The sequence below is a fragment of the Lutjanus erythropterus genome, chromosome 20 (genome assembly GCF_056507025.1).
Source record: "Lutjanus erythropterus isolate fLutEry1 chromosome 20, fLutEry1.hap2, whole genome shotgun sequence".
NCBI classification, from domain to species: Eukaryota; Metazoa; Chordata; class Actinopteri; order Lutjaniformes; family Lutjanidae; genus Lutjanus; species Lutjanus erythropterus.
In genome coordinates, this window is record NC_139336.1 from 22,314,055 (window position 1) to 22,339,410 (window position 25,356).

The 25,356-nt window shown below is 39.7% G+C and overlaps 1 protein-coding gene across 1 annotated transcript in view; it reads right to left on the bottom strand.

Annotated features, from left to right (window-relative positions):
- Positions 1 to 277: 277 nt before the first annotated feature.
- The window catches only part of LOC146308507 (netrin receptor UNC5D-like), a 254,613-nt gene continuing 229,534 nt past the window's right edge, over positions 278 to 25,356 (bottom strand). The window contains exons 13-18 of the mRNA XM_084745856.1: positions 19,822 to 19,993; positions 14,237 to 14,467; positions 11,018 to 11,167; positions 7,340 to 7,504; positions 6,911 to 7,089; positions 278 to 1,202 (exon numbers count right to left, since the gene is read on the bottom strand). Coding sequence (XP_084601982.1) covers positions 1,001 to 1,202; positions 6,911 to 7,089; positions 7,340 to 7,504; positions 11,018 to 11,167; positions 14,237 to 14,467; positions 19,822 to 19,993 — 1,099 coding nt within the window. The 3' untranslated portion in view covers positions 278 to 1,000. The remainder of the gene's footprint in view (positions 1,203 to 6,910; positions 7,090 to 7,339; positions 7,505 to 11,017; positions 11,168 to 14,236; positions 14,468 to 19,821; positions 19,994 to 25,356) is intronic.

Here is a 25,356-nt window from a genome sequence, read left to right on the forward strand (position 1 = left end):
ATGTCTGCATGTGGGTGGTTCTTAAAATGACTGGTGTCCATGTGATCCATGCCAAAACAGGACTGTCAAAGCCTTTTATAAAGTCAGCTCTTATACATATTCACACCCTTCAGCTGCAGCCTGAGTCGCACTCCAGGGTTTGGTTAAACCAGATTAAACAAGGCTGGTGTGAACCTGCCCTAATTTTCTGCAACCTGACAGTTTGTTCTGCTTGTAAAGGTTGAGAATGTTTTACATGTGTGTGTTTCTTAAAATGATCCATGCCAATTTAGCACTGTCACAGCTTTTACAAAGTCATCTCCTATACATCCTTACACATAGCATGTGGACGTCATCAGTACAGTCACTGGCCACATCGTACGGACAAGAAGTTCTAACAAAACTAATATCCAATATTTGTTACTTTCTGTTTTCTCATCTATCTCCAGCAGAAACACGGCGCAGAAAAGAAAAAGAAGCATCTTAAAAATGAATGACAACATAATGACATTACACCAAACATTTTGACAGCCCAGCGGACTGTTTGAGGGCAAGTGCCAGCACATCCGATCCCGGGAAGGTCACAGCTCCAGCCTGATTGGCAGTCTGTCTAAAACACACTCCATCCTAGGGCGGAGAGTCCTCTTCACACAGATATTCATAATCCTTGATGGAGGTTATCGAATCCAGAGGTGTCAGAAGTTGACATTTCTCAATCAAAGATGGGTGTGGGATACTTATATCCCTTTCTAAAATGTTTTCTTGGTGCCTCTCAACAACACAAATACTTCAGTCCTTCTACATTTGTTCCCCACTCATTTCATTCTCTGTCATGTTGCTCCTTGATTTCCATCTGTCTGTATGTGCTATTTGGTTTAGCAGAGGTGTTCCTTTAGTAACAGTCCAAAACTGAGTTTCCCTGCTGTCCTCTTTACGTGTCCTCCTCCTAGTACACCTGATCATCAGTGTTCATGCAGTAAAGGTTCATCATTATTTTGATCTGCCGTGTACCTGACCTGACCTACCCAAGTTTAGCGAATTCTGAGTCCCGCTCTTCTCTGCTGCTGCCAAGAGTGGTGGCGGTCCTGGGGGACTGGACCTTGCTGATTTCCTCAAGGGCACTGGCCAGAGAGTCCAGGTCCCCCGAGTCCTGGTGCTGGACTTCCCACAGACTCAGAATCACTGATGACGGGCTCTCCTGACATGCAAAGTAGGACAGGTTCCTACAGGGCCATGAAACAGAATATTATATTAGAGTATATCACAAGGAGTAATTGGTGAGAACGAATGAGAGAGCCAGTTAATAGTGGTACAGTAATGAAGTGATTGTCCTGCACTGATAATGATAAGGCCAATGCCAAAGACATTTTAAAGGGCTACTCCAGTGATTCAGTATTGCACTTTCACTGAAGCCAACATTTCTCATTTTGCAACTTTTTCATTACACTTTTCCTGCCTCTTAAATGCTTATTTCAAACTCCACATCTCCAGGTTGTGATGCAGCTTTTGTTCTCAAGCTCAAAACCAACCTTTGTCACATTTTAAAATGAAGCATTACTGCTGCCTTGGTCACTGTCTGCAATGTCCCTGTCCTAACGAAACTGCTGTTAGACATTGTTGCATTTTTGCAAACATGATTATTGTGATTACTTGTCTATGTTGAAAAGAAAACCAAATTTTGCAGATGGTTAAAAGATGATACTGGGGGACCCATAAAAGCGACATATATGTTCATGTCTTAGGTTGGCTAAAGTTAGTAAAACACCACTTAACTAGCTGGCTAATCTACATCAATAGATAGATAGCTAGTTTGTGTTTGACTCTGTAGCAAAATGCTAGCTAACTAGCTAACAAATCTATACCAATCATTAGCAAGCTAATCACAGCTGAAAGCTAATGTAAAAAATAGCTAACTAGCAAGCTAATCTATCTCAATCTGTAGGAACAGGAAACAGGAAAGGAGAAAATGGACTTAGTAAAGGTCAATTGTTTGCTATGTTGTTGTTGTCGTCACTGCTGCAATGCATTGTGGGATATGTAAGCCTGTGTGGTGTCCAGTGCTTTCATGCAGTAATATTTCCCTGGAAACATTACAGGTTGCTTCACATGATATTACTTTTATACTTGGGTTTCAAACATTCCAAAAAAAATCACATTCTCTTAATGAATTTTGGACGTAAACTTTCCTGCCTCCTAAATGTGCACTTCTTTCAAACTTCACACCTCCAGTTTGTCATGTCGGCTGTTTTAAGTCGCAAGCCCAATTAGAGACAACTCTGAAAACATCACTATGACATAGTCAAGGTTATTATTTCCATACAGAAAAGCAACAAAGATGAAAAGCAGTTATGACATATGAACTGTCTCGAGAATCAGGTTGTGACATTGTTCATATCTGCCCTTCACACATGTATCACACAGCAGGTGGTGGTCTGATGTGTTCTCACACGTTGGGAAATACTCGAATGAACGCCCTTTTGTTTTGTCTGAACTGTGACCTGGACATTTTTGCTTTCTCTGACAGTGTGGAAATCTCTAAGTGATAAATAAAAAAGCAATATACAGGCAAGTGGGGCTGCCCATGAAAGTCGATGAATGAAATCATCAGTCTACTGAGATTCAGAAGTCAAGCAGTTATTTTCTTTTTCAGTCAGTGTGCATTACAATAAGAGGATAAAACATACAGCTCACTTTCCCTGCATGCTCTGCAACTGGTAAAACACAGTCATGAAGGCTGATATAGGAGTTTAGTGTGGCACTGAACTGGAAAAAAGAAAGTAATTGTTGAATCTTTGTATTCAGCAGCCAAATCTGTTGTGCCCTCCAGACAATGACCTGTTCTCATGCATGGGCTCACACAGACTTTGTTCTACGGCGCTGGCAAGGTAAAATCTCTTAAATGCAATAAATTAAGGGGCTTACAGTAAGCAAACTGAACTTAATGTGTAAAATTTGTGGATGTCCGTTCAAGTCTTCTCATGGTCTTATTTACATAGAAGATATTTTACCTTTTTTTGAAATATAGTATCTTGCATTACCAGCTCACTCACTATACACAAAAAATACTATTAAAAAAAATTACACTGCTCCATGTTTGTATGTTCCAGTCTGTGGTATGAACACATGGTTCACTATATAGAAAACAAGCAGATCTCTCTCTCCCCTGCTGTTGTTCTAACACATATCCAACAGAGTGCACTGTTTGATTACAATGGGATTTCCTTTGTTGCCTTCTCCCCTCTCTTCTTTCTATCCCTCTTTGATGTTGTTCCCATACATTCAGGGAAATAATTACAAAAATCAGCTTAACTAGGTAGAGACATTCCCATTACATGCTTCTTGGTGTGTTCGACTGGGCTGAAAAAACTCTTAAATCCTTTCCCGTTGCTCAGTCACAGATGTTTGTTTTCAGCCTCGGTTTAAGTGAAATTCCTTAATCACATAGTTTCTGTCACAGTTTCTTAGTTAACTTTTCCCTCTCATGTTTCTCCAACTGGCAAGAAAGAGAGAGAATGCTCACTTCCAGTACTTTTTCTCTTGATGGAGCTGACTGCACAGATTCTTCATGGCTATAAGCACTTGATTATTGACTTCTCCACTGAAGCACAAATAGAGATCAGCCCATACCAAACAACTCAAATCCTCTGCAGCCTACGCAAACACTGACCTGGCGCAACCTCTGGAGAGTTTAGCAGGGGTTGAGGGAGAGAACACATGCAGAGATGCTGCTAATGAAGAGTGCTAACATGAACACATTCTCTCGCCAGAGGCTGGCCTGTCAGCTGTCTGAGACCTTCCTTCAGATTTCTGCAGAACGCGGCATCTTCTCTCCAGTAATTCTGACTGTGCTAAAGTTGGCCCTTACATCTCTCTCTCCTCTCTCTCCCTCCGTGCATGTGTTTCTCGATCTATAATGAAATCAGCAGTGTGGCGTGTTACTGAAGGCAGCTTGGTGATGGAAGATTAGGGCTGACACGGTGCCTAAATTCCAGATTAAAAATAGTATTCAAAGCAGGGCAGCGTTTACACAGCGGAGAGACCAGAACATGCAGCATTCCTGCTTTTTAGTTATTACTCTGTAATAACAACTACACGCAACAGATGATTTGTATATTTGAGTTTACGTAACACATAAATGGGTAGCAATTTATAATAAGCATCATTAATACATGTTAAAGCAAGGATATGTAACATTTCTGCATTAGGATGTCTAAAAATGCTCGGTGTGTTATATATTTTGTTGAACAGTGTAATGACATTATCTTAAATTTTTCAGCAATGGCAACAAACGCAGAGAAATCTATCCTTTATTTAAGGTAACAGTGTTTTCTGCTAGCCGTTGTTGCTAGTTGCTATAACTTCTGGGAAACTACAGGATACCTATGATAGCTCATTAGTCTATTGATTATCGTCATCATCCTCATCATCGTCATTTCATCAGCTACTGTGGTTGTTTATCAATGAAGACAATAACTCCCGCCATCCCATGATACTTCAAAATACATTTTTTGCTAATGTTTTAATGCAAGAGAGACAACTAGTGGTAGAAGTTAGATATTGGGTGTTAAATTAGACTTAAGTTAACAGTTATGTTATGGTTAACAAACAATAAAATGACAATTCATTATGTTTCCTAATTATCAGTAAAACTACAATTTATGTTATTTTATAATGTTCATGTGATATAAAATAACTACTTTATAAATTCATACATTGTACCATAGCTGAGAAGAGACTATCAAAATGAAATTATGATTCAATGAGCAAACTAACATTTTATTGTTGCACACACTGTAATATTCTACATACTATATTAAGGGAGCAATATGTAAGAGACTGTAAGAGCATATATTAAAAGAGCAATATGTAAAACCCTAGCGACAAGTACATCAGTCCAAATAGTCAGTTGGAGTCATAGACGGTATATTAAAAAGGTTTAATCCCTATTTAATATACGATCTATGATTGAAGCGAGTTGTTTCCCCCCGCCACCTACTCCCCAGACTTGAAGAAGCTCAGGCATGTTACCTGCACGCTGCAGGGACAAAAACGTGACAAACAGGCCCTGCACTGTAAGTTGATCAGTCGTTTGTAATTATCAGTTGTTGTTTCTCTGCCTGTCAGACTCTATGAAACAGGCAAACAAAAGCAGTTGTCTGGACCAGAATAGAAACTTGCTAGCTGTAGCGCTGTTGTAGGAGAGGCCGTTATTTCAACTTGTGCATGTTTCTTGATCTCTGATGACGTATTGTCATTTTATGATTTAGTACTGTAAATATGTTACAAATTGCTCCTTTAAATATCTGTTAATGATTACCAAACTTTTAGGAAAAAACTTTGTTAATGGTTAATAATTAGTTTGTAAACTGTCTTTAAACATTTTTGGATGCTACTATAAAGTTGCAACTGATAATTACAATACCTTACATATGTTACATTGTCTGTTACATTATTGACGAGAGTTTACGTAGGAAATGTATTTTAACCAAAAGCATGATCGTTTCCAAGTAGCTTTGTTTCTTATACCTACGGAAGTAGTTTTTTTTGACTAAACTTACCCAAGTACATGTGAAAGTGAAAGTTTACCGAGACGTTGCATATTTATTGTTGGTAACTTGACCACAGAGTTCTGCATGTGCAAAGCTGACATCACAGTCTGGCCAAGCTGCCGTGTTTGAAGTGGAATATTTCATTAGATAAAAACATGTTGTGAATTTTGAAAATGATTTTATTCAATAAACTTTTTCCCTTGGACTTTACAGAGCTCTGGAGTTATTGGAAATGTTAGGTTCACACAGACGCTCAGTATCAGCATCCTCTATCAGCTGTGCCGGTGAGTCCGTCGGTGTGTCTCAGTTTGCATACTTCTGTGCTTACACTTGTGTTTTGATTGCGTAAGTGCATTCACATTGACATTTAGTGCACTGCGATGCTGTACTCAAACAGCCAAACAGTTGAGTGTGGAACGCTGGAGACTTCTCGCCCTCAATGTCTATGCAGCAGAAGTCCATGATTATTTTTTTTCAGCGAATATCATATTTGCAGCAAGATTAAGCTAACAAAGCAGTTTTGTGATTGTATGTGTGGTATTTATTCAATTTGGGACATCTACAGGGACAAGAGCTCATCTCTGTTGCTAGGTCGTAATTTAACACAACTTCTATGCGGCTCAAGCAGATACCTGAACGTAAAAACAGCGGCACGGGAGAGGAACTGAACTTAAAGCTGCAGAGATTAGCTTCTAAAGATCTGAGAGCTGAACACACAGTCACAAACACTTTTAGAAATGTCTTTCTCGGGGCGGCTGTTTAGCTCAGTTGGTAGAGCGTCCGCCCCGTGTATGGAGACTGTCAGTCCTCTGCAGTGGCTGCTGGTTCGACTCCTGCCCGTGGCCCTTTGCTGCGTGTCATCCCCTCTCTCTTCACCCGCCTTTCCTGTCTACCCTTCAGCTGTCCTATCAAATAAAGGCAAGAAAAGCCCAAAAACATTAACTTAAAAAAAAAGTCTTTCTCCCTGCTGTCCTGCACAGACATGAGCTAAGTATCACAACAGGGGGGTTTCTCACTGCTTGGCTGCTGTCGGCGAGACGTCACCGTGGCCTGCTTGGAGGTACCTGCTTTTACTTTGAGAGCAAATTGCCCCCCAGTATGAATACACTCTGATTATATCTTTTGTTTTTTTGGTAAATGTGGTATAATTGCAATATGACACTAGAGGATGAGCTTTAACATCATTATTAGCAGTGTTACAGTCAGGACTGAGGCACTTGCTGGTAAAGCACCCTCTTGTGAAATATTGCTTAATTAATGGTGGTTATTATGTTTATTATGAAGTGGTGGTTATTATGAAGTATTACCCATGGACTCAGCAAACAACCGCCTGTAATAAAAAATGAAAATCAATGGAGGTTTCAGACGGTTATAACTCATACCTGTCAATGTGGAGCTTTTGAGCCAAGAGCTGCCAGTCCTTCCCCTTGGCATTAGCGGTGTCAAAGGTGGCGCTGATCCGCTGACGGATGGACAGGGGGATTTTAAAGGCCCTTGACCCTGTCTGAGAGGTGATGGTGCAGTCTGACTGAGTGAAAAAAGGAACCACTCCCTTTTCGTTCTGAGAAAAAAAAAAGAAAAAGCAAAGCGGTGTGAGGGTGCTCTTGATACTGCGGCTTAAAAACTCAATATGAAGACAAGGACGAGGACTTATCAAGACAATTTGCAATCTATATATGAAAAGCTCCCAGAGAGGCTCATTAAGCAAGCTCTTAAATCAAATCAAGAGTTATTCAGTGTAATAAAAGAACCTATTAACACGCTGCATGACTGCCCACGCAGCGAGCACACGCTGTCTGAGTGCTGCTCACCTCCACCACAGACGTATAGACCTGTAGTATCTGTTCCTCGCCTTTGACCTGTCGGACGCTGATCTTGCAGGAGAGCTGAGACGAGGAGTGGCTGTATCGCTCCAAAGAGAAGGCACACTGCAGGGGACGCTGGTTACTGGCCCACACCTGAGAAAAGGAGAACTCCTGCCGAGCGAGACAGAGGGCGGACAGGGAGAACGATGAAAGGATTAGGCAGAGGAGACAACAAACTCATTAAATCCCCGCAAAAGACGTTCCTTATTTGAATCGAACTGCTTTGCCACCCACTTTGCTGTTTACATGATTAATTAAGACTGAACGAGTGGCCTCTTTAGGCAATCAATGATATTACCTAATCAAGCAGTTTACCAGTCAGAAAGAACAGCAACATTTAGAGCCCGAGGAAAGAAAATGTATCCTGTTAACATCTGACAGAGCTGGAGTCATTAGTGCAAAAATGAAATAAATTACACATTATTTTTTACTTACTGTTGCCTGGGAGAAATAATTAAGTAACTTTACCCTTCAGCACGGCTAGTCTTACATGCAGTCATTAGGTCGAAAAACATTACAGACCTAAGCACACATGATTATAAATAGTGTAAATGACATAAAAATCATCCTCAGAACATTTTTTCATTAACAGCACAGCCCACAGCATTAAATTAAGACTTTATAAGCCATGTATACTACTCATTATGTTTTCTTGTTAAGAGAAAGAGGTAAATTCCTGCACAAACGTACCACCTCTGCAATGACTTGTCTAAAGTCCAGACATATCACAAAGTGACATAGTAAAGTGGATGCATGGCCGTATTGGAGACACCGGGATGTAAACCACAGAATGATTTACACGCTAAATATTCAGCTTGAGCTGACTTTAGGATATCCAACAACGGAAAAGTTCAGTAAAACGTGGAAGCTGAAACTTACAGAGAAGCACTTGGTCAGCAGGAAAGGGCCTGACATTTTGAGAAACTAAGGTTAATAGGTGGTGAGGATCCATACGAGCTGGCTCCTTTGTCTTGGGATGACGACCAGGCAATTTTGGCTTCTATTTCCTGTCCTGACATAGTGAACTACCTTGTTTGTTTGCCAAGCCCTCAAACCGCTGAAGACCTTAAATGTTATAAAGGTTTCGTGGAGTGCGAGTGGTGACAGAGGCTCAGTATCAGCTCATCGACAGCATGTGTACCGGGAAAGTCGAGGTAGGTGGTCAACTGATATTTACATTTTCCACATTTAACTAAACATTTAAGACTTTCAGAATTTTCAGTCTAATAGTTTAGTAGTAAAACTTTTATCATAAACACATATATAGGGTGGCAACTAACGACTATTTTCATTATCGATTAATCTGCAGATTATTTTCTCAATTAGTTGTTTTGTCAAATGTCAAGATGACGTCCTCAAATGCCTTGTTTTGCCAGCAACCCAAAGATATTCAGCTTACTGTCATAGAGGAGTAAAGAAACCAGAAAATATTCACATTTAAGAAGCTGAATCAAAGAGTTTTTACTTTATTTTAATAAAAAAAAAAATAACTCAAACTGATAAAACGATTATCAGAATAGCTGACGATTCATTTAATAATCGATTCATTGCAGCGCCTCAATTAAAACTATAATTTCTAAAAGAAGTCAATTAATGAGAAACTAGCTTATTATTCTTACAAGTTAATATTTGGTTGACCAAAATTGAACATTCTGAACAACAACTGCTTTCAAATGAAATTTGTGAACCCATAATTACTACATTGGAATGTCATGTACAGAAACATGGAGCTTTTAGAAAATGTCCGGTTAATATCACAAGAGGGGGCATTCATATGAACTCTTCTTGTGAACATGGTAAACATGGCCCTATTTGAAAAATTTCGAGTTTGGATGCATTGCTTCGGTTCAGTACTTCCAACATGGCTGACCTCTGGTTTGACGACATGCTGTGAAAACACTCTATACCCTTAAACCACACAACATCTGCAATCCCCTTGATACAACTAAAATGAAGTGATATCGATCAGGACAAATGCCAATCAGGACAAGCAGGTGGGATTTGTGCGTCGAATTTTACTCATCTTTTACTTTGTATTCTGCTACTCCTAATAAGCCTTAAATATGCTTGTATACGGCAATCTGTTTGATCAGGAGCAGTAATGTGATTATGGAATTAGGACAGAGATGCCTTAATTTACCCAGTTTGCACTGCTCGTTTTCCCCAAAAAGTGGTGGCTGAAAAAACCAAAAGTAACAGGGCTTTTGAGTGAATGGTATCTAAAAGGCCAATTTTGGCTTCCATTACTAACTACTGCATGACCCAGACAGCGGCGCAGTGAGAACAGGTCAAAAACACTGTTTTACGGATGAATCATACCCTCTTCAGATCCATCAGACAGAAGGATGGCTACTTGTAAAAGCCTCCTTTAGGCAAGAGTCTAGTCTGAATGAAAGCCTACAGTCATCTTCCTCCTAGGACCCTCACATAGCGTCTCTTCCCCCTCCAAGAGCACCTTCTTGGTATTCTGGAGGCACTACGGTGGGCTAATTCTTCTAATAGGATGTCACTGGTGGAATAAACATCACAGGGCAGGGCAGAACATGCAGCATGTAGACCCCTAGGAGGATAACTATGAAATGTGTGTGTGTGTGTGTGGCTGCCTGGCAGTCATAATTAATACTGTAAGAGTGTGTGTGTGTGTGTGTGTGTGTGTGTGTGTGTGTGTGGGTAAGATAGCTAGCCTTAGTGATCCCCTGCTGTGCCCTTGCTGCTGTCCTTTAGCTTTGATGTGACCAAGTAAGAAAAAGGGAAACTGATGGAGGAGAGAGTTCTAATGGAGAAACAGAGGAAGCTGAGAGGATGAAGGTGCACAGATTCAGTCCAGATCTGTGACCCTGATAAACTGGAGTTCATTTTAGATCAGGACTGAGTGAGTAGAGGTGAGCAGTAACAAGTTAGAAATGCTCGTTGCTTACGCACTTCCTGTAAAAACAGACAGCTCGAGAGGGGCTTGTCACGGATATTAATTGGAGTTTGCAGTGGCCGGCAGAAGAAGATGCTTCAAGCGACAATCCCTAGCCTCACTTTTTATACAAAAACCTAAAAAATTCAATTAATAATTAATAATTAATTAATTAATGTGCCTCCTGAAAAAAACAGAGATCTCCACTTTTGAAAACATCTGCAAGCACACAGACGTAAACTGCACACAGGAAAAAATGTAGTTACCTTGCTAACATTAGATATATTATTTTTCATTTCATTCTTCTTTTGTTATTGACATTATCTTGTAGGATTTTGCCTGAAAGGATCCAATGGATTTTTAGGTTTGATGACAAAGTCTAGGATCACTAAGTAAGTTATAATCAGTCATAACTGGCGGCCATTTTTCTGTCCTTCAGAAACTGTGCTTCTTTTCTTTCTTCTTTGGAACAATCCAACCCACTCAGGGACCCCTGTCGGTCCCTTGAACCCAGCTTGAAAACCACTGACCTCAAGCAATGCCAACTCAACTTTTACTTGAGTCATTTATATCTGAGTAATTGCACTGTTACCTGAATAGAGATTTTCAATATCTCTGGAGCTAGGATGCATACATACTGTTCAGTAAATGTGATCGCTGCTTTGCATTCCTTTACACTCAATGATACACTCACATACTTAGAGTTATAAACCGCCTACCTGGCAGGTGGTGAAAGGCTTGATGCTCCAGAGTAACTGTGGGACGTCCTGGATGGACACCTGGAGGCTGAAAGTGTTCCCCCGGAACAGCATCATTTTAGGCTCCTCCAGCAGCCGCCCGCCCCTGCTGCGCTCGCCCACTGCCACCTCCTGATAAGGAGAGGTGTGGGTTGTTTTTTCAGGGGGTGGGATGGAGGTAAGGGAAGCAGAGAAAGAAAAAAAAGGTGGATATTTTATATGGTTGATAGACTCTGTGTACTAAGCCAGGCACAGCACACGGCTTTTTATGCACAACAAATGTTTCTGTTGATTGATAACTCACAAGAATAATATAATAAACCTAATCTCACACAGACACATCTCAACCTTAGCTTATCTAGGGTGAAGAGTTGAATTGAAAAAACTAATTAAAAACCTGAATTAATTGAATAATCAAATTAACTGTCAACAGTTGACCAGTCAATTAATCAGGATATTGTAATACATTTCTGAAACAAAAATGCGAAACACTACCAACTTTCAGCCTTTTAATTTGTGTATTCTTTGTCTTTTTTGACACTAAAACTGAATGCAGGTTGTGGACAGGACAAAACACTGAAGATGTCACCTTGGGCTTCAGGAAATTGTGCGGTGAATTTGCCACCATTTTATAAACCAAATAGCTGAATCAACTGGTTGACCCTTCCTAAACCCTGCAGCTTTTTGCTCTGTGCTCCAATCATAGCTGAGCAAGCTTGGTAACCAGCAGAACATTGGTCACTTTTCTCTTTTCCTGTTTCATGTACAAAAAAGAAAGAAAACGAAATTTGAAGGTTCTTTAAAGATGTTGTTAGAGGACCTGTAAAAGCCACGTTAGTTAATCAATAATAAGCTGAGTAGTATCTAAAAGCTAATGTTGCAAAATGCTAGCTAACTAGCTAACTGTCAGGCTTGGGTAACAGATTACATGTAACGGGATTATGTAATCTTGATACAAAAAAAAAACAGTTACAAATAAGAAGTAATCAGATTACAGACACATCTAGTTCTATCTTTCTAATCTACATCACTTTGCTAGCTTAAGGAGTGATTATATCTATGTTGCCTTTGCAGGTCTCCTGGCAACATTGTTTAACTGTTCTCAGAGTTTGTTTTCCTTTTCAACATGGACGAGCCTCGCACACTGTTTATTAAAGTACAGGAAACTAGAAGAGGACAAAGTTGACAGAGAACTTTAAGCGAACTTTCAAGGTAACCATCAGTCTAAACCCAGTTTCCACAGAAACACAAATAAATGCCCAAAGTAAGACAAAAAACACTTCACAAACACATCTGAAGCTTTTAGTAATTATTATTGTTAAGTTTGAGGCCTCCACTTTTATCTGTTGGTGCTCTTTGCACATTTGGAGAAACACTGTGACCATGGTGTGAAAAAAAAAAAAAATCAACTCTAAACTAAAATAAGCAGAGCGTGCTCTGCAGAGTGTAAGCACAGTGTGCATCTTTAAGCTTTCAAAATGCATGCAGAGTGATTGGCCCCTAAAAGGTGGAAAGCTCAACAGCGGCAGTCCCCAAGAGCTGCTGCTGCTCACAGGACATAACACAGACACAAAGTGCATGCACACAATATGGATGGCATGAGTCCAGAGCCTAAAAATCAGATAAGCAGAGCGGACAAAATTGTTCCCGGCTGTACGCAAAGATGAGGCATAAACGGAAAAAAATCAAAACAAAACTCCTTTGTCAATATTATACTTTTTGGTTTCCTGCGTTGTTGTATTGTAATTTTTCCTGATCTATGGAGAACAATAACATCTGTGTGTTGTTTGTATGTTCTTGTGTTTATTATTCTGTATCTTGGGAATGCAGCGAAGAGGGGTGGGGGTGTGAGTCCTGTGCTTATCCGCTCAGTCAGAGAGAAGGGGGGGGGGGTGCAAAGCATACAGTCTGTCTCAAACCTGATCAATTCCTGCTGCAAGCTCACAGGGGAAATTAATTGTCGTATGAAGCACAAACAAAAGCCAACAAAAAAAGAACAAATGAACAAATAACCATGTCTGACTGATGGAGAGCCGGAGTGAATTGGCTCTTGGCACCTGCATCCAATTTCTCCTTTTGTTCACATACAATTCTGCCTCTCGAATGAAGCCAGAAGTGAAGCAATGGTAGTGGCTGTACGGGACAACTATCATTGCTGCTTCAGAAAGGCTCTGTGAGTTTAACTATGAAACAAATTACTCTTTCAAAAAGAAGTTTCTGGCTTGAACAGAACGGGGTGTTTTTGGAGTGGGCCCACGCCGCCAAGGACAAGGGCAAACTTTCCACAAAGCGCCAATCAGGCGAGCACACTGACGCTGCATCTGAGAACGTGTCTCATTTTAACGTGTTCAAATACTTGTCATGTGGAATGCGACACTGAAACACATTTAATTAACAGAGAGCAAATTAAATTACGCAAAGAAAGGGCAGAGAGGCAACCTTGGAGCATCTGTTGTCTTTGTAATTAAAAGTCCCTCTTTGTCTCCTAGTCATCAAGCATCTCCCAGTGGCGATGTTACTGAACAGGCAGATCTTCAGTGGAGCACAAAAAAACGCAGGCAGCAATTCTTCCAGGCAAAACCACCAGCCGCACCGCCAAACCCTCGCAATTACAATCTCTTATATACCATATTATATATATTCCAGTTCTCTCTGGCGCTCTATGGATGACATTGTTAGTCTGTCAATCAGTCTGTCCACCACTTTACTCCAGACTGAAGAATCTCAACACAAACTGTTGAAAAAAAAGCCATGAAATTTTTATGTTGGGACTTGTGACTTTTCCTGCATTGCCACCATGTAATTGACATTTGCGGTTTTGAGGGAAATGTCAGGACAATGATTGGGTAAATTGCCATGAAATTTGGGACAGAGATTCATGTTCAGCTCGGGATGAATTATAATATCACTGGAGATCCCTTAATTTATAATCTTGCTGCGTCATCAGGTTTTCTACAGTTTGACTTAATACAATAATTTGATTTTTCACCAAAACTAATTAAAGCTACCACTGCCACAGTAACTCCTGCCTTTGGCATGGATGCTAAGCAACAAAATTTAGCCCAAAGAAGAAGCAGAAGAGTCAAAAGTTTCTAACAACAACAAACATGGCATTGCTGTCTCCTATTGTTGTGTCTCACTTGAACTATTGACTACATTGTCCTCGTTGTTTCCTTCTATATCCTCCCTCTTCCCTCCTACCTGAAACGCATGGGGTGTGTCGTCCACACAGTAGACCCTGAGGGTGAAGCCCAGGGAGTTGCTGGTATCCGGACTACCAAACACGGCCAGCCTCAGCCGCTTGGCTGCCTCCTGGTTCAGCGGCTCCCCCACCAGGGCGTATCGTCCCGGATGCTCCAACAGCACATGGCACCTTTGGGCCTCCAGCAGACAGTAGCAGGACGTGCTCTCCTCGTCCACTGACATCACTTCCTTTGAGGGGAGGAAACATCAGGAGATACCAGATTTAGTTCAGGTGCGTTAAGTAAATACTCTACGTCGTAAAAACTTCATTTTAGGGTTAATCGTGACAACAGTTCAGCACTGGAAGGCTGTCAGACTAATGATTTTTGATTTTTAGTTTTGAGGATTCAGCACACAGCTTTACACAGTGGAGCTGAGCACGCTGATTCATGAATATTAGCATGTCAATTACTGCCAAGACTTTATATGGTGAGGGGGGAGAGATGGGAACACAAATCAACCTGTATTAGGTGAGTAATGCTACTTTATTATTATCTATGCCAAGTCCAACCCTGGAGGGGACCATGTATTTCCTTGTAGGCATGTGTTGTGTGTGTATCTGTCCACAGCTAATCTCCTATGCTACGGGACCCATCAACCCAGTGTTTGTTGGGAAAATTTATGTCTGTATGCTCAAGAATCTCTTGTGATTTCAGTGATTATAAGTTTTGAATTTTTTTTTCAAAAAACTGTTTCATTTTCTATCTGGTTTTGCATTAAGTGTTGACTCTTCAGTCCTCTTAACCATCCAGTAGGGTCACACTTGACCCTTTTTGTCCCACCCCTTTTTGCTCTATGCTCCATTAACAGTTGAGCAAGCTCGGTACCCAGCAAAACCTTGGTCATATTTCTCCTCTCGTCGATGTTGAGAACAAAACCAAATTTTGAAAATGATTAAAAGTTGTTGCCAGGAGACCTGTAAAAGACATATAGTCACATCTTAAGTGAGCAAAACGCTAGCTAATTAGCTAGCTAACAACTGATGTAGATTAACCATAGATGTATCATAATGAACTAGACGCCCATTTAGTCCAAAGGGATTGTGAGTTGCTACGGGGAAAACCTGACAGCAAGGCTGAGTGGTAAAGCCCTATCTAGTTAATATTATGCATCTATGAGATTAACTAGCTAGTTAGCTAGTGTTTTGCTAACCTTAGCTATTAGATATAACTAATTAGATAAGAATCGATGTGGATTAGTTAGCTAGAATGGTTAATGGAGAACAGAACAAAAACAGGTGGGAAGTGTCAAAAGATCAAAAACTACTTGAGTTTGGAATATCATTTCTGCTTTGGACAATGTACAGTATGTGGTGGTCTTGTTGGCAGACTCTTTTGTTGTTGTTAATATTTTATTAGTAGGTGTATAGAAATACACAAATACAAAGATAGTTTTCCCTCTGGCTCCCAACCACCCCACCCTCACCCACTGCTGATACAAGAGAGATTAAAAAAGATCATAATAAAAAAATGAGACAAACATTTATGGCAATAATAATTATATGATAAACCCCAAAATACAAAATCCAATTAAAATAGGCTGAATATCTCATCTCAATACCAGACTCAGGGACGTCGAGTACAAAGCATCATGTACAAAATTGAATACTATAAATAATAGAAGTGGACTTAATCATAGGTAAGCACTGTTATTTAGTTAAAGTAAGACAGAACAGCTGTTGTTGGCATTTTCAGAATGACGAAACTTGCATATTGTCTCTCCTTCATTTCATTACTCTCATGCATATACAAGTGGACACACAGCCTCCCCTGCACTCCGTGTTCCCCACCTACATGCCCTCAGACACACCTGGCAGAGATGTGCACTCTACTGAGCGCACTCTTCTAGTTCTATCTATTATTTATTAGCTTATTACCTGTAGAAAAATAGACAAAAAGAAAAGAAATGGCAATGCAGTTATGTAACAAGCCACAAGAGGTATAACCCCAGCATTTTAACTGTAAGAAGTGAACTGTATTGTTAGTAAGGATTTTATTAAGACCTCTCACAGACTGTAAACTGGAAACTTTCCCTCATGCACTGACTGTGCAAACCTGAATGAGGGCCAAATGAATAATCACACGTCTCACTAAACAGATGGGGATACAGTAACACTGACAAAACGGATTAGCAGGGTGCAGTTGTATCCGATGGCCAATTGCTCCTCATCTTGCGCTCAATCCACCCTAAATCACCTTTGAAACATAACTGTGACCCACAGCTCCCCTCTGCATACGGCCTGGCTGAGGCGTATCAGGCAATGCGGGGTAATTTAGTGGCCCACAGATTCCTAAACCTGCCCCATTAGCGCTGCAGCAGACATGAAGGATCTCCATGACATAGCTCATCCCCGCCAGGCAGCCAGGGAGAAATGATGGAGTCAAACTCTAGCAGTACAAAAGTGCAAGCTTTAATGGGAATGGCACTGAGAGGCAGACGGAGTGAGGGAGAAGGGAAGAGATGAAGACAGAGGGAGAGAAAGACCTCCATCTCCCATTATATCACTAATTCCAGAGATTAGGTTTTGAGTGAGCATCCTTCCTAAGATAAAGGGCTCATTATTTCACAGTGACAGAGACGGGTCACGGCGTAACATTTTCTTGGAGAACATCTTTTCTTTCTCAGAACCTGTCTGTGTCTTTCCATCTGTCTGTCTCTTCCTCCTCCTATTCTCTCCTTTCCGATGGCATACAGCTCCCGTCAGTGATGGCTCTTTTGATAGCTCCCTTTTGTGCAACACGGCTGCTGGCAAATTACATCTGTGTAAATGTCACACAGGGTGAAAGGACCAGGCTGGAAGAGAGCAGGCGCTCCAAGGTCACGCAAACTCACCGGCTCCGGGGTCACTCTGCCTCGATGGGGTCCCCGAAGCTTTTTGATGAGGTTAGTTAAACATTAAAAGAGCATCTTGGATATGTCTCCTTTGCTGAGAAAGGCAGGAGAAAATGGATAGAGGGTGTTTGGATTGAAGTCAGATGTCTGAACAAGTCTCTGTGAAACTGTGAAGTAGCTCGGCCGGGCAAGCTGAAGGACTTTTCAGAGGTGTGATTTTACTGAAAGAGCTCGATGTGAGAAGAAAATCTAACAGCAGCAATCACAGTAATAGCACTTTATTATATTTATAGCAATGAAGTATTGAATATTTTAAAAACCACACTTTCCAGGTTTTCATTTTATGTTGTTGACCTCACACTGATGCATCAGTCTGGACTGGGAACATTAACCTTTTAGCAGCTTTTTCAAATTAAAATCTGTTTATTTTCAATTTAGCTTAATAGCCAATTTAAAACAGAAACGTATCATTTTAAGTTAACTATTGTTTCTATGCTTTAGTCATTACACCATGTCTCAAAGGGAAGGACAATGATATTTCTAAAATGAGTAGCTGATTAAGTTGATTAAGTTGATTGACGTTAAAGGATAGTTCCAATTATTTGAATGGGTTGTGTTAGATACTTATCAATAGTCAGTGTATTACCTACAATAGATGGAAGCTGACATGCTCCCAGTTTGGAAAAGCGGAAGGTGTACTGGTGTAGGAAACTATGTAATGAACTGCTGTGGACAGAGTCAGCAGCAAAACATATTTTAGCCACCTAAGAAACGGCCAACCTAAAAAATCATTTTAAGTAGATAGTGGATATTTAGAATATTTTCACCACTTTACTTTGCCAAATATCGCTGTCTACCAACCAAATCAGTAATTTAACCTTGAAGAATATAGGAGTTGTTGGTCTACTGCTGCCTTGATCAGTTAGTTTGCTGGTGTGACTTCGAATTTGAACTATCCTTTCAAAATGCCAAAGTCACACAATAACATAAACAAAATTTCAATGCATCTATGCTCCCTATGCATTGCCACTTGTACTGCCTGCACCGAGTCTATTTTCGACAGATGCTACGTCAGTTAGCACAGAGCAAATTGAATGGGCACGACACAGAAAAGGCAGGGAGAATCCAGCTAATTTTCAAAATAAAAGACCCTTTGTGGACTCGCGATCAGAAAGACAGACAGACAGAAAATAAACTGTTTATCCATGGTAGAAACACAAAGAGCAAGGAAAGAGGACCTAATCAACAAAATCTGAGCAAGTAAACATAATCAGGTGGGCAAAATGCTCCGCTGCTGAAACTGAAATGGTGCTGGTGGGGCTTGTATCCGTGCATAGGATGGATCAGAACACCTGGTGGAATTTCTGGGTTAGTCGCGCTGTTCTCTCCTGACTAGATCCTTCCTATCACTCCCTCCAAACCAACCACAGGAGAAATCAGTAATTTCACCACACTGAATGTGGGAGTAAATGGTCTACTCCTGCCTCGATCTGTTAGTTTGTTGACTTGGTTGTTGTGACTCTGAATGAATCCAAACTAACCTTTCAAAACATCAAAGTCACACAACAACACAAACAAACAAGTTGGCAGTAAACCAGAACTGCCTGTGTTCTGTGAGGTAAAATTACTGATTTATCAAGGGAGACTGGTTTCTTTTTGAGAGAGTGATATCTGGTTAATATAACAATGATTTCCCATCAGAAAAAGCTGTCTGATTGCAAAGGAAAGCAGTGAAAATACTCTAAATAGAGCATACACTTAAATGGATATTAATTTTCTTAGGTGGGCCTTTTTTGAGTGGCTAAAATACATTTTGTTGCTTCTCTAAACTGGGGGCCTTCCTACCACCATCTACTGCAGGCAATACACTGACTATGGTTAAGTACTTCATACAAACCCACCTCAAAAAATCTGGACTATCCCTTAAAGTAGCTGAATCTGTTTGATGTTTCAGTTCATTCAACTTCAAACTCAAAGTTTAAATGTTTAAACTCAGTGGCAGTCACAGCCATACTGACTGCAGTATAATAACTGACACAATACATATTCCCTCATGCTTTTATTTACACTTATTAAACTTATATCGACAAGTGTTGCTGTTACAACACAGTTGTGCCTTGCAGAATTGCAGTGGTATAATGAAACACAACACAAACCATTTTTATATTACAGATCCAGTTTTGGTCATATAATAAATAACTTGAACAAACAGAAGCCATGTGCAGTATGTGTCAATATAATTGTGTTTTTCCTCCTTTCTCCTTGGTGTAAATTGTGCTTGTTGTATTCAGATTTGATGAACAGCTGCATTGCAGAAATCACAGATTAATGAAAGAGCAATGCTTTAAAATACCATTATCATTAAACTGGAAAAGAAATGAACGTTTCAATGACTAATAGCCATCATTTGCATTTGGTCTGACATTTCTTTTGGATGTACGACAGCATGAGGTAGAGCTTGAAAGGCTGAATTTTATGCAGAATGACGAATCTGAGCTGGCAACCCTGAAATCAGCTCCGTGCTTGCATGACTACACTGCAGGATGAAAATTTTCATCAAAGTAGGTTGTTGCAGTTTTATCAGTCCATATTGATATTCTGGGCGCTGGCGAGAGTTTGTGTGTTTGCACTTGTTAACATTCTGCACTGATGTTGCACCAGCAGAATTTGCGCTTGATAATTACAGTTGAGGCTTAATAGAAATGGCTCACCTCCCACTTGTTGTCCTGTGTTTGTCTCTTTAGCCGAATGGTCCAATTATCAGCAGCAACCTCCGCACAATGGGCTATGGTCATGGCTATGGGACAGGACAGGTCGAGGCCTGGTGGTCCATATGTGACTGCTGGGCTCAAAAAGATCTCTGTCCCCTCCTCAGACACAGTGCTGCAGAAAAAGAAAGACGGCACAAGTTAAAATAACAAATCTCATGATGTAACTTAAGTGTTTTTCAACCCAGATGTTTTTGTGTCTAAGTGACTAATGGGGACAACTTTTTTCTTCTGATATTTTCACATCCAGCCCTGTAAATTAAGGGTTTATTTCAACCACAACAGACCTGGTAGTTGTTAGAGCAGTGGAAACGTGTGCCAAGATGTTTTTCATTCATTCATTTTCTGTAACCGCTTATTCCCAAAGGGTCACGGTTTTGTCAAGTTTAAAAGAACATGACAACGACGATGTTAAAATCACAGTTTTGCAAAGGGAGTCTTGTTTGTTTTCAGAGAGCATGAACACAGAGAGAAGAGGTTTTGTGCAACCAGAAACAGCTAAGTCTCTCTGTTTAGAATAACAATCTGAGTCTGTCAGCAGCAAAACAAGCACTTTTAGTGGACACACTTTGATGGAGGGCAGTTGAGGGCAGACAGAGGACAGTCTGAGGACAGTCGCTAAAAGTCTTCTTCAACAAGTCAGCTTTTTTTAATTTTTATTTTTTCTCCCACATGTCAAAAATGGAACCTTAGCTCTTAACTCCATGGCAGCTCTGAGGAGACGCACTACCTCAAATACAGACGGCTTTTAAATCGTGACGTTATGATGCTGGAGGGCTCTGCTGTTGATAATCATCAGCCATTATGCTGGGAGATGGATTATTATCAGTTAGCCCAACCCTACCGTGCAACAATATTTTTCAACAAACAGTCATTGTGTTCACTCAAACACAAATGCACGTGTTTAATGTAAGTTTGTTGCATTGCAAATTGTCCCATTCTTCATGCCTCACACTGAAATACAGAGACTGAAGAGCATCTGTTACATTAGCACATTGACTCAAGGAAGAAAAACAAGATAAACAAACACTGTTATTTAAAAATTATTATTAAATAAATAAATAATACTATAATATTTCAGTAAAGTGATGCCGTATTTCAGAAGAAGATGCTTATTGAGACAAAAAGTAGCTTGGTTTTGCTTCTCTCGGCTGCAGCATTTTTTCTGAATATCAATTAACCCATTTCAAGAATTGTTGTTCCCATCTGGTACTTAGACCCAAAAAACATGAGGGTCCATGTTGGGAAATACCCGAGTTTCCCTTTAAGTGTTTTTTTTTAAGACAGTATGAAAATTTAGACATCAATTACTAATGAATCACCGCTTAAACAAGTATTCAGATAGCAGCGTGTGACCCTTGCCCATGAACAAAGTAAACTGGAATCCTTGGACACTCATAATGAATCAATCCTTGACTAGCTGACACACAGACACACAGATAGAGGAAGATTAAAGCACCAAGACTAATGGACAGTGGGGCTGGGGAGGACAGGCTCTAGCACACAGCGTGTAAGCTTCGTGGGTCGATGGAGCTTATGAAGCCCGCTCTGGCCAGCCTGGTGACAGATTAGCTGGGCCAAGCTGCTCTTGGCCAGGGGCCCAATCTTGGCTGGAAGCCCTGAAGACTGAGAGCAATCAATGGGACCACCATCAGTCATGCAGTTGGCCCGGCTGGACACCTCACATATACAGGACACAATATTGGTGCTGTTGTCACTGGAGCAGCATGGATATTTCTCAGCATCATTAATACAACTGCAGCAGGGACAAACCCCTGACACGCAGGCACAGATGCATCACAAATGTGTAGAGTGTGCAGTGACCCACACATGTGCATGGAAATATAGCAGACACCAACAGAGTGAGAGGGAGGTAGACATCGAAACTATCATTTTTATATATTACACACATAAACACTACCAAATGACTCAATATAGTTGAGTCAATAGCGGTGCCCCATTTCCACACTGCATACTAATTATTTTTTCAAATATGTATGAAGCAAAATAGCAATTTTTACATAAACAAATACAAAGAGAGTCAAAGACACAAAATGAGTACCTCCTCCCAAAGCCATGGTATGGTAATTTCTCTCTTGTTCACTATTATAACCTAAAAAATAAAGATAAAATAAAACAAAATGAAATAAAATAAACACACTAGGATTACACATTTTGTGGATTTCCTTACCCACTATGTGAAACAATAAAACAGATTCATTGTCAATAATTAATAAGATACCAAATGCATTTTTTTTTCTCATTTTCATTTTACCATTTAAGTTAAGTTTAAATTTCCTTATTCAACAAATGGCTCCACCAGACAAAAACAACGTCAAAGGAAATGCAATTACTGCCATTTCTTCATTAATTATCCATCAATGAATTTTTCATTTCTTAAATTCCTAATGGTGTTTGGTCAATTAATGATTAATCACTAAAAACCCTAAAATAAGTAAAGATCAAGAAAGAAAGAAAGAAAGAAAGAAAGAAATTTCAGTAGGATTATTTATGTTGATAGAATATATATTACGACATAAAACACGTTTATTGTAAAAATTGTAACTTGTAAAAAATGTACTGTACTGTACACTATAATTACTCACTGAAATTCATATTATCATTACAGTTCTCATCATTTTTCTGTCTTATTATCTTTATTATCTTTACAGTTTATAGCGTGCCTTGTTATTGATCCCTCTGACTTTCGTTCTTAATTTGTTAATATTTAAATTCTTGGTACTTTTTCTTTTTTTACTATTTTGTTTCTAACCAAGTATTTCTTAACCCTTGTTGTTTGAATACTTGTATATTTACCAACTCTGCATTTTGATCCTCTACGTGTCCTGAACATAAGGCAGCATTGATAATAAAGTTGACTTTGACTTGACTTTGCCGATGGGAGCTGAGGAGGACAAGTTTCCATATTTACGCTCTAGCCAACTGTGTGCTGGTTTTCTCCTCACACTATGCATGATCTTTTCAAATGTTCTATAAGATGTTAATTCATTTAATTTTAAATTGCCTCTGCAAAGTAGAAGTTCAGATTTCCAATTTTGTAGAATACCTCTTTTCTCAGCTGTGCCTGCAAGTGATGTTTTCTTTTTTATTATTATAATAGCTCACATTAAGTCCTTGGATGTCTCAGAAGATTCAGACCCAAGGGTCAAATGGCATTTAGGTTTATATAATATCTGCAGTTATTCTAACAACATATTCCCAAAATTCTTCAGGATGAGAACAATTCAAAAGCATATTAAGTAAATCTCAGGTATCATATCTCTGACAACTGGGGCAGACATTATCCTGCATACTAATACTAAGCAGCTTGTTAGTATGTAGTTTGCTCGCACTGGAGAAGTGACAAAATAAATTATCGATAAAGCTGCAGAGACATTCAATGTTGCAGATGACTGACCTTAATCAACACCTGTATTGCATTATTTCTTGTTAGTATGTGATGTAAAACTAGATTCATTTCTATATATGAATTATTCATTCACATGTTGGTGCTACAGTGCATGTTTATATCCTTATATATACACGTATACCAGTCTATATAGCCTTATATAGTTTATATGTGCACACAGTAAAGCTTTTGCATGTCTAATGTGCATTTAATCCTGTGCAATAATATGCATTCATATTGTGAAAACATATTTTTACAAGGAAGTTTTATGTATATTTTTCTCTTATTATAACGCTACAAGACATGGGTGCAATTATTGTGTACAATTATCCATATATCTGTATAAGTGAAAAGTGTATATAGTTTTGTGTATATTGTGTATATTCAGTTGTTTATCGCTATTTCCTCTGGCCAAAGGCGACATCTACAGATATGAATCTTAGCGTAAATTCAATCAAGAAGATTATCTTTACACCTCATTAATTTACAACTTTTTTCATTCCTTCTCTCTTTCCAGCTTATTCTCAATCAGCTAATTATGGATATTCACTTTTCAGTTTACCAACCAGATGTAGCCGCTACCTCCATCAGCCAGTCATGTCATTACTGTCGACTTTAAAATCTGTTCTCCTCTCTGCTGTCGCCAGCTGTCATTTCAGCGCGGAATCGTTATCATCAGAAGTCCACTTGTCATCACATCCAGATCTTCGCCCACCTTTTCACCCCCACCACTGTCTAGACTCCGTCGGGGGGTTTAATCGCGGCCTTATACATGACAACGTCATGATGGCGTCTAATCGCCAAAGACTTTCTACATTTCTCTTCCAGATTGTGCACATGTCAATTAAAAATATTTCATGCACTCAAAATGAAGTCTCTCCTGATTGATGTCTTGTTTTGTCTGACCAGCAGTGGTCCAAAACCCAAAGATATTCAATTTATAATTACATAAAACAGAGAAAAGCAGCAAATTATCACTTTCAACAAGCTGGAACCAACAGATGTTTAGTTCTATTAGTTGAGGCACGATGGAAAAAATTACTTGTGTACTGAAATAGTTACAAATACATTTTCTTTCAGCTGACAAAACAATCAAGTCATCAACAATTACTACAGTACACACTCATCCAGTACGCTGGGTGTAACTGGGACACAGTTAATGGTAGTCAAATTGCCGGTGTACTTTCCTGTTTTGCTTGACAAAATAACAACAAGAAGTGCTATTTCTGAAACCTTCAAATTAAGAAACAGCACTTCTACTGGAGCAGGATTTTCTGGTCGTTTCCATCCCTGCAACAATTACCTGTAAGATGCATGACACTGTTTTATGTATGAGACAGAGGTGGGGAGGTTGAGGTGTGACGTACGAGTCTGTGTGTGTCTGTGTGTGTGTGTGTGTGTGTGTGCTGAGAAGGCAGCGTTCCCGCGTGGCACAACATGTGCTTCAGGTTGTTTGGTTCCTGTTATTTTAACAGTTTCAGGTGCTGCGTGAAACTTTATCCTTGATTATTCTATTACCAATCAACACTAAAAAATTAAAAGAGGTTATGATCCGCTGTCTAAAAATAAAATCATACATACAGACAGCAGCGTAACCCTGCAGCTGCACTTTTGTGCTAATCAGCCCCAGGCTCGGAGGAAACCAAGGTTACCTGCTGCTGAGACTATGGTAATTAGCCAGATTGCCTGTGAGCAAAGATTAAAGATGGTTATTTAGCATCTTTGATTGTGGTTATGAGAACAAAGACATATCACTCCAGAATGATGGTGAAAGTATAGATAGTAGAACGGGGTTATTAGTTTAACTTTTGTCTCATATATGCAGTGCATACAGCACGCCTCTTTCACATTTTCACACAATAGCATCCAGAATGACATTCATTTTTCTTCCTTTCCTCAGACCACAATTATAGATAACATTTTGACAATGCCTCATTAACGTCTGACAGTCTGTCTTTCAAGCTCTCACAGAAGTCACAGTTTGACAAAATTACAGCCAGAAAACTGAGCTGGAATTTTAAAACTGGCTTAATATTTTTAGATAAAAGGTCAGTTCAAGCAAATTAAAC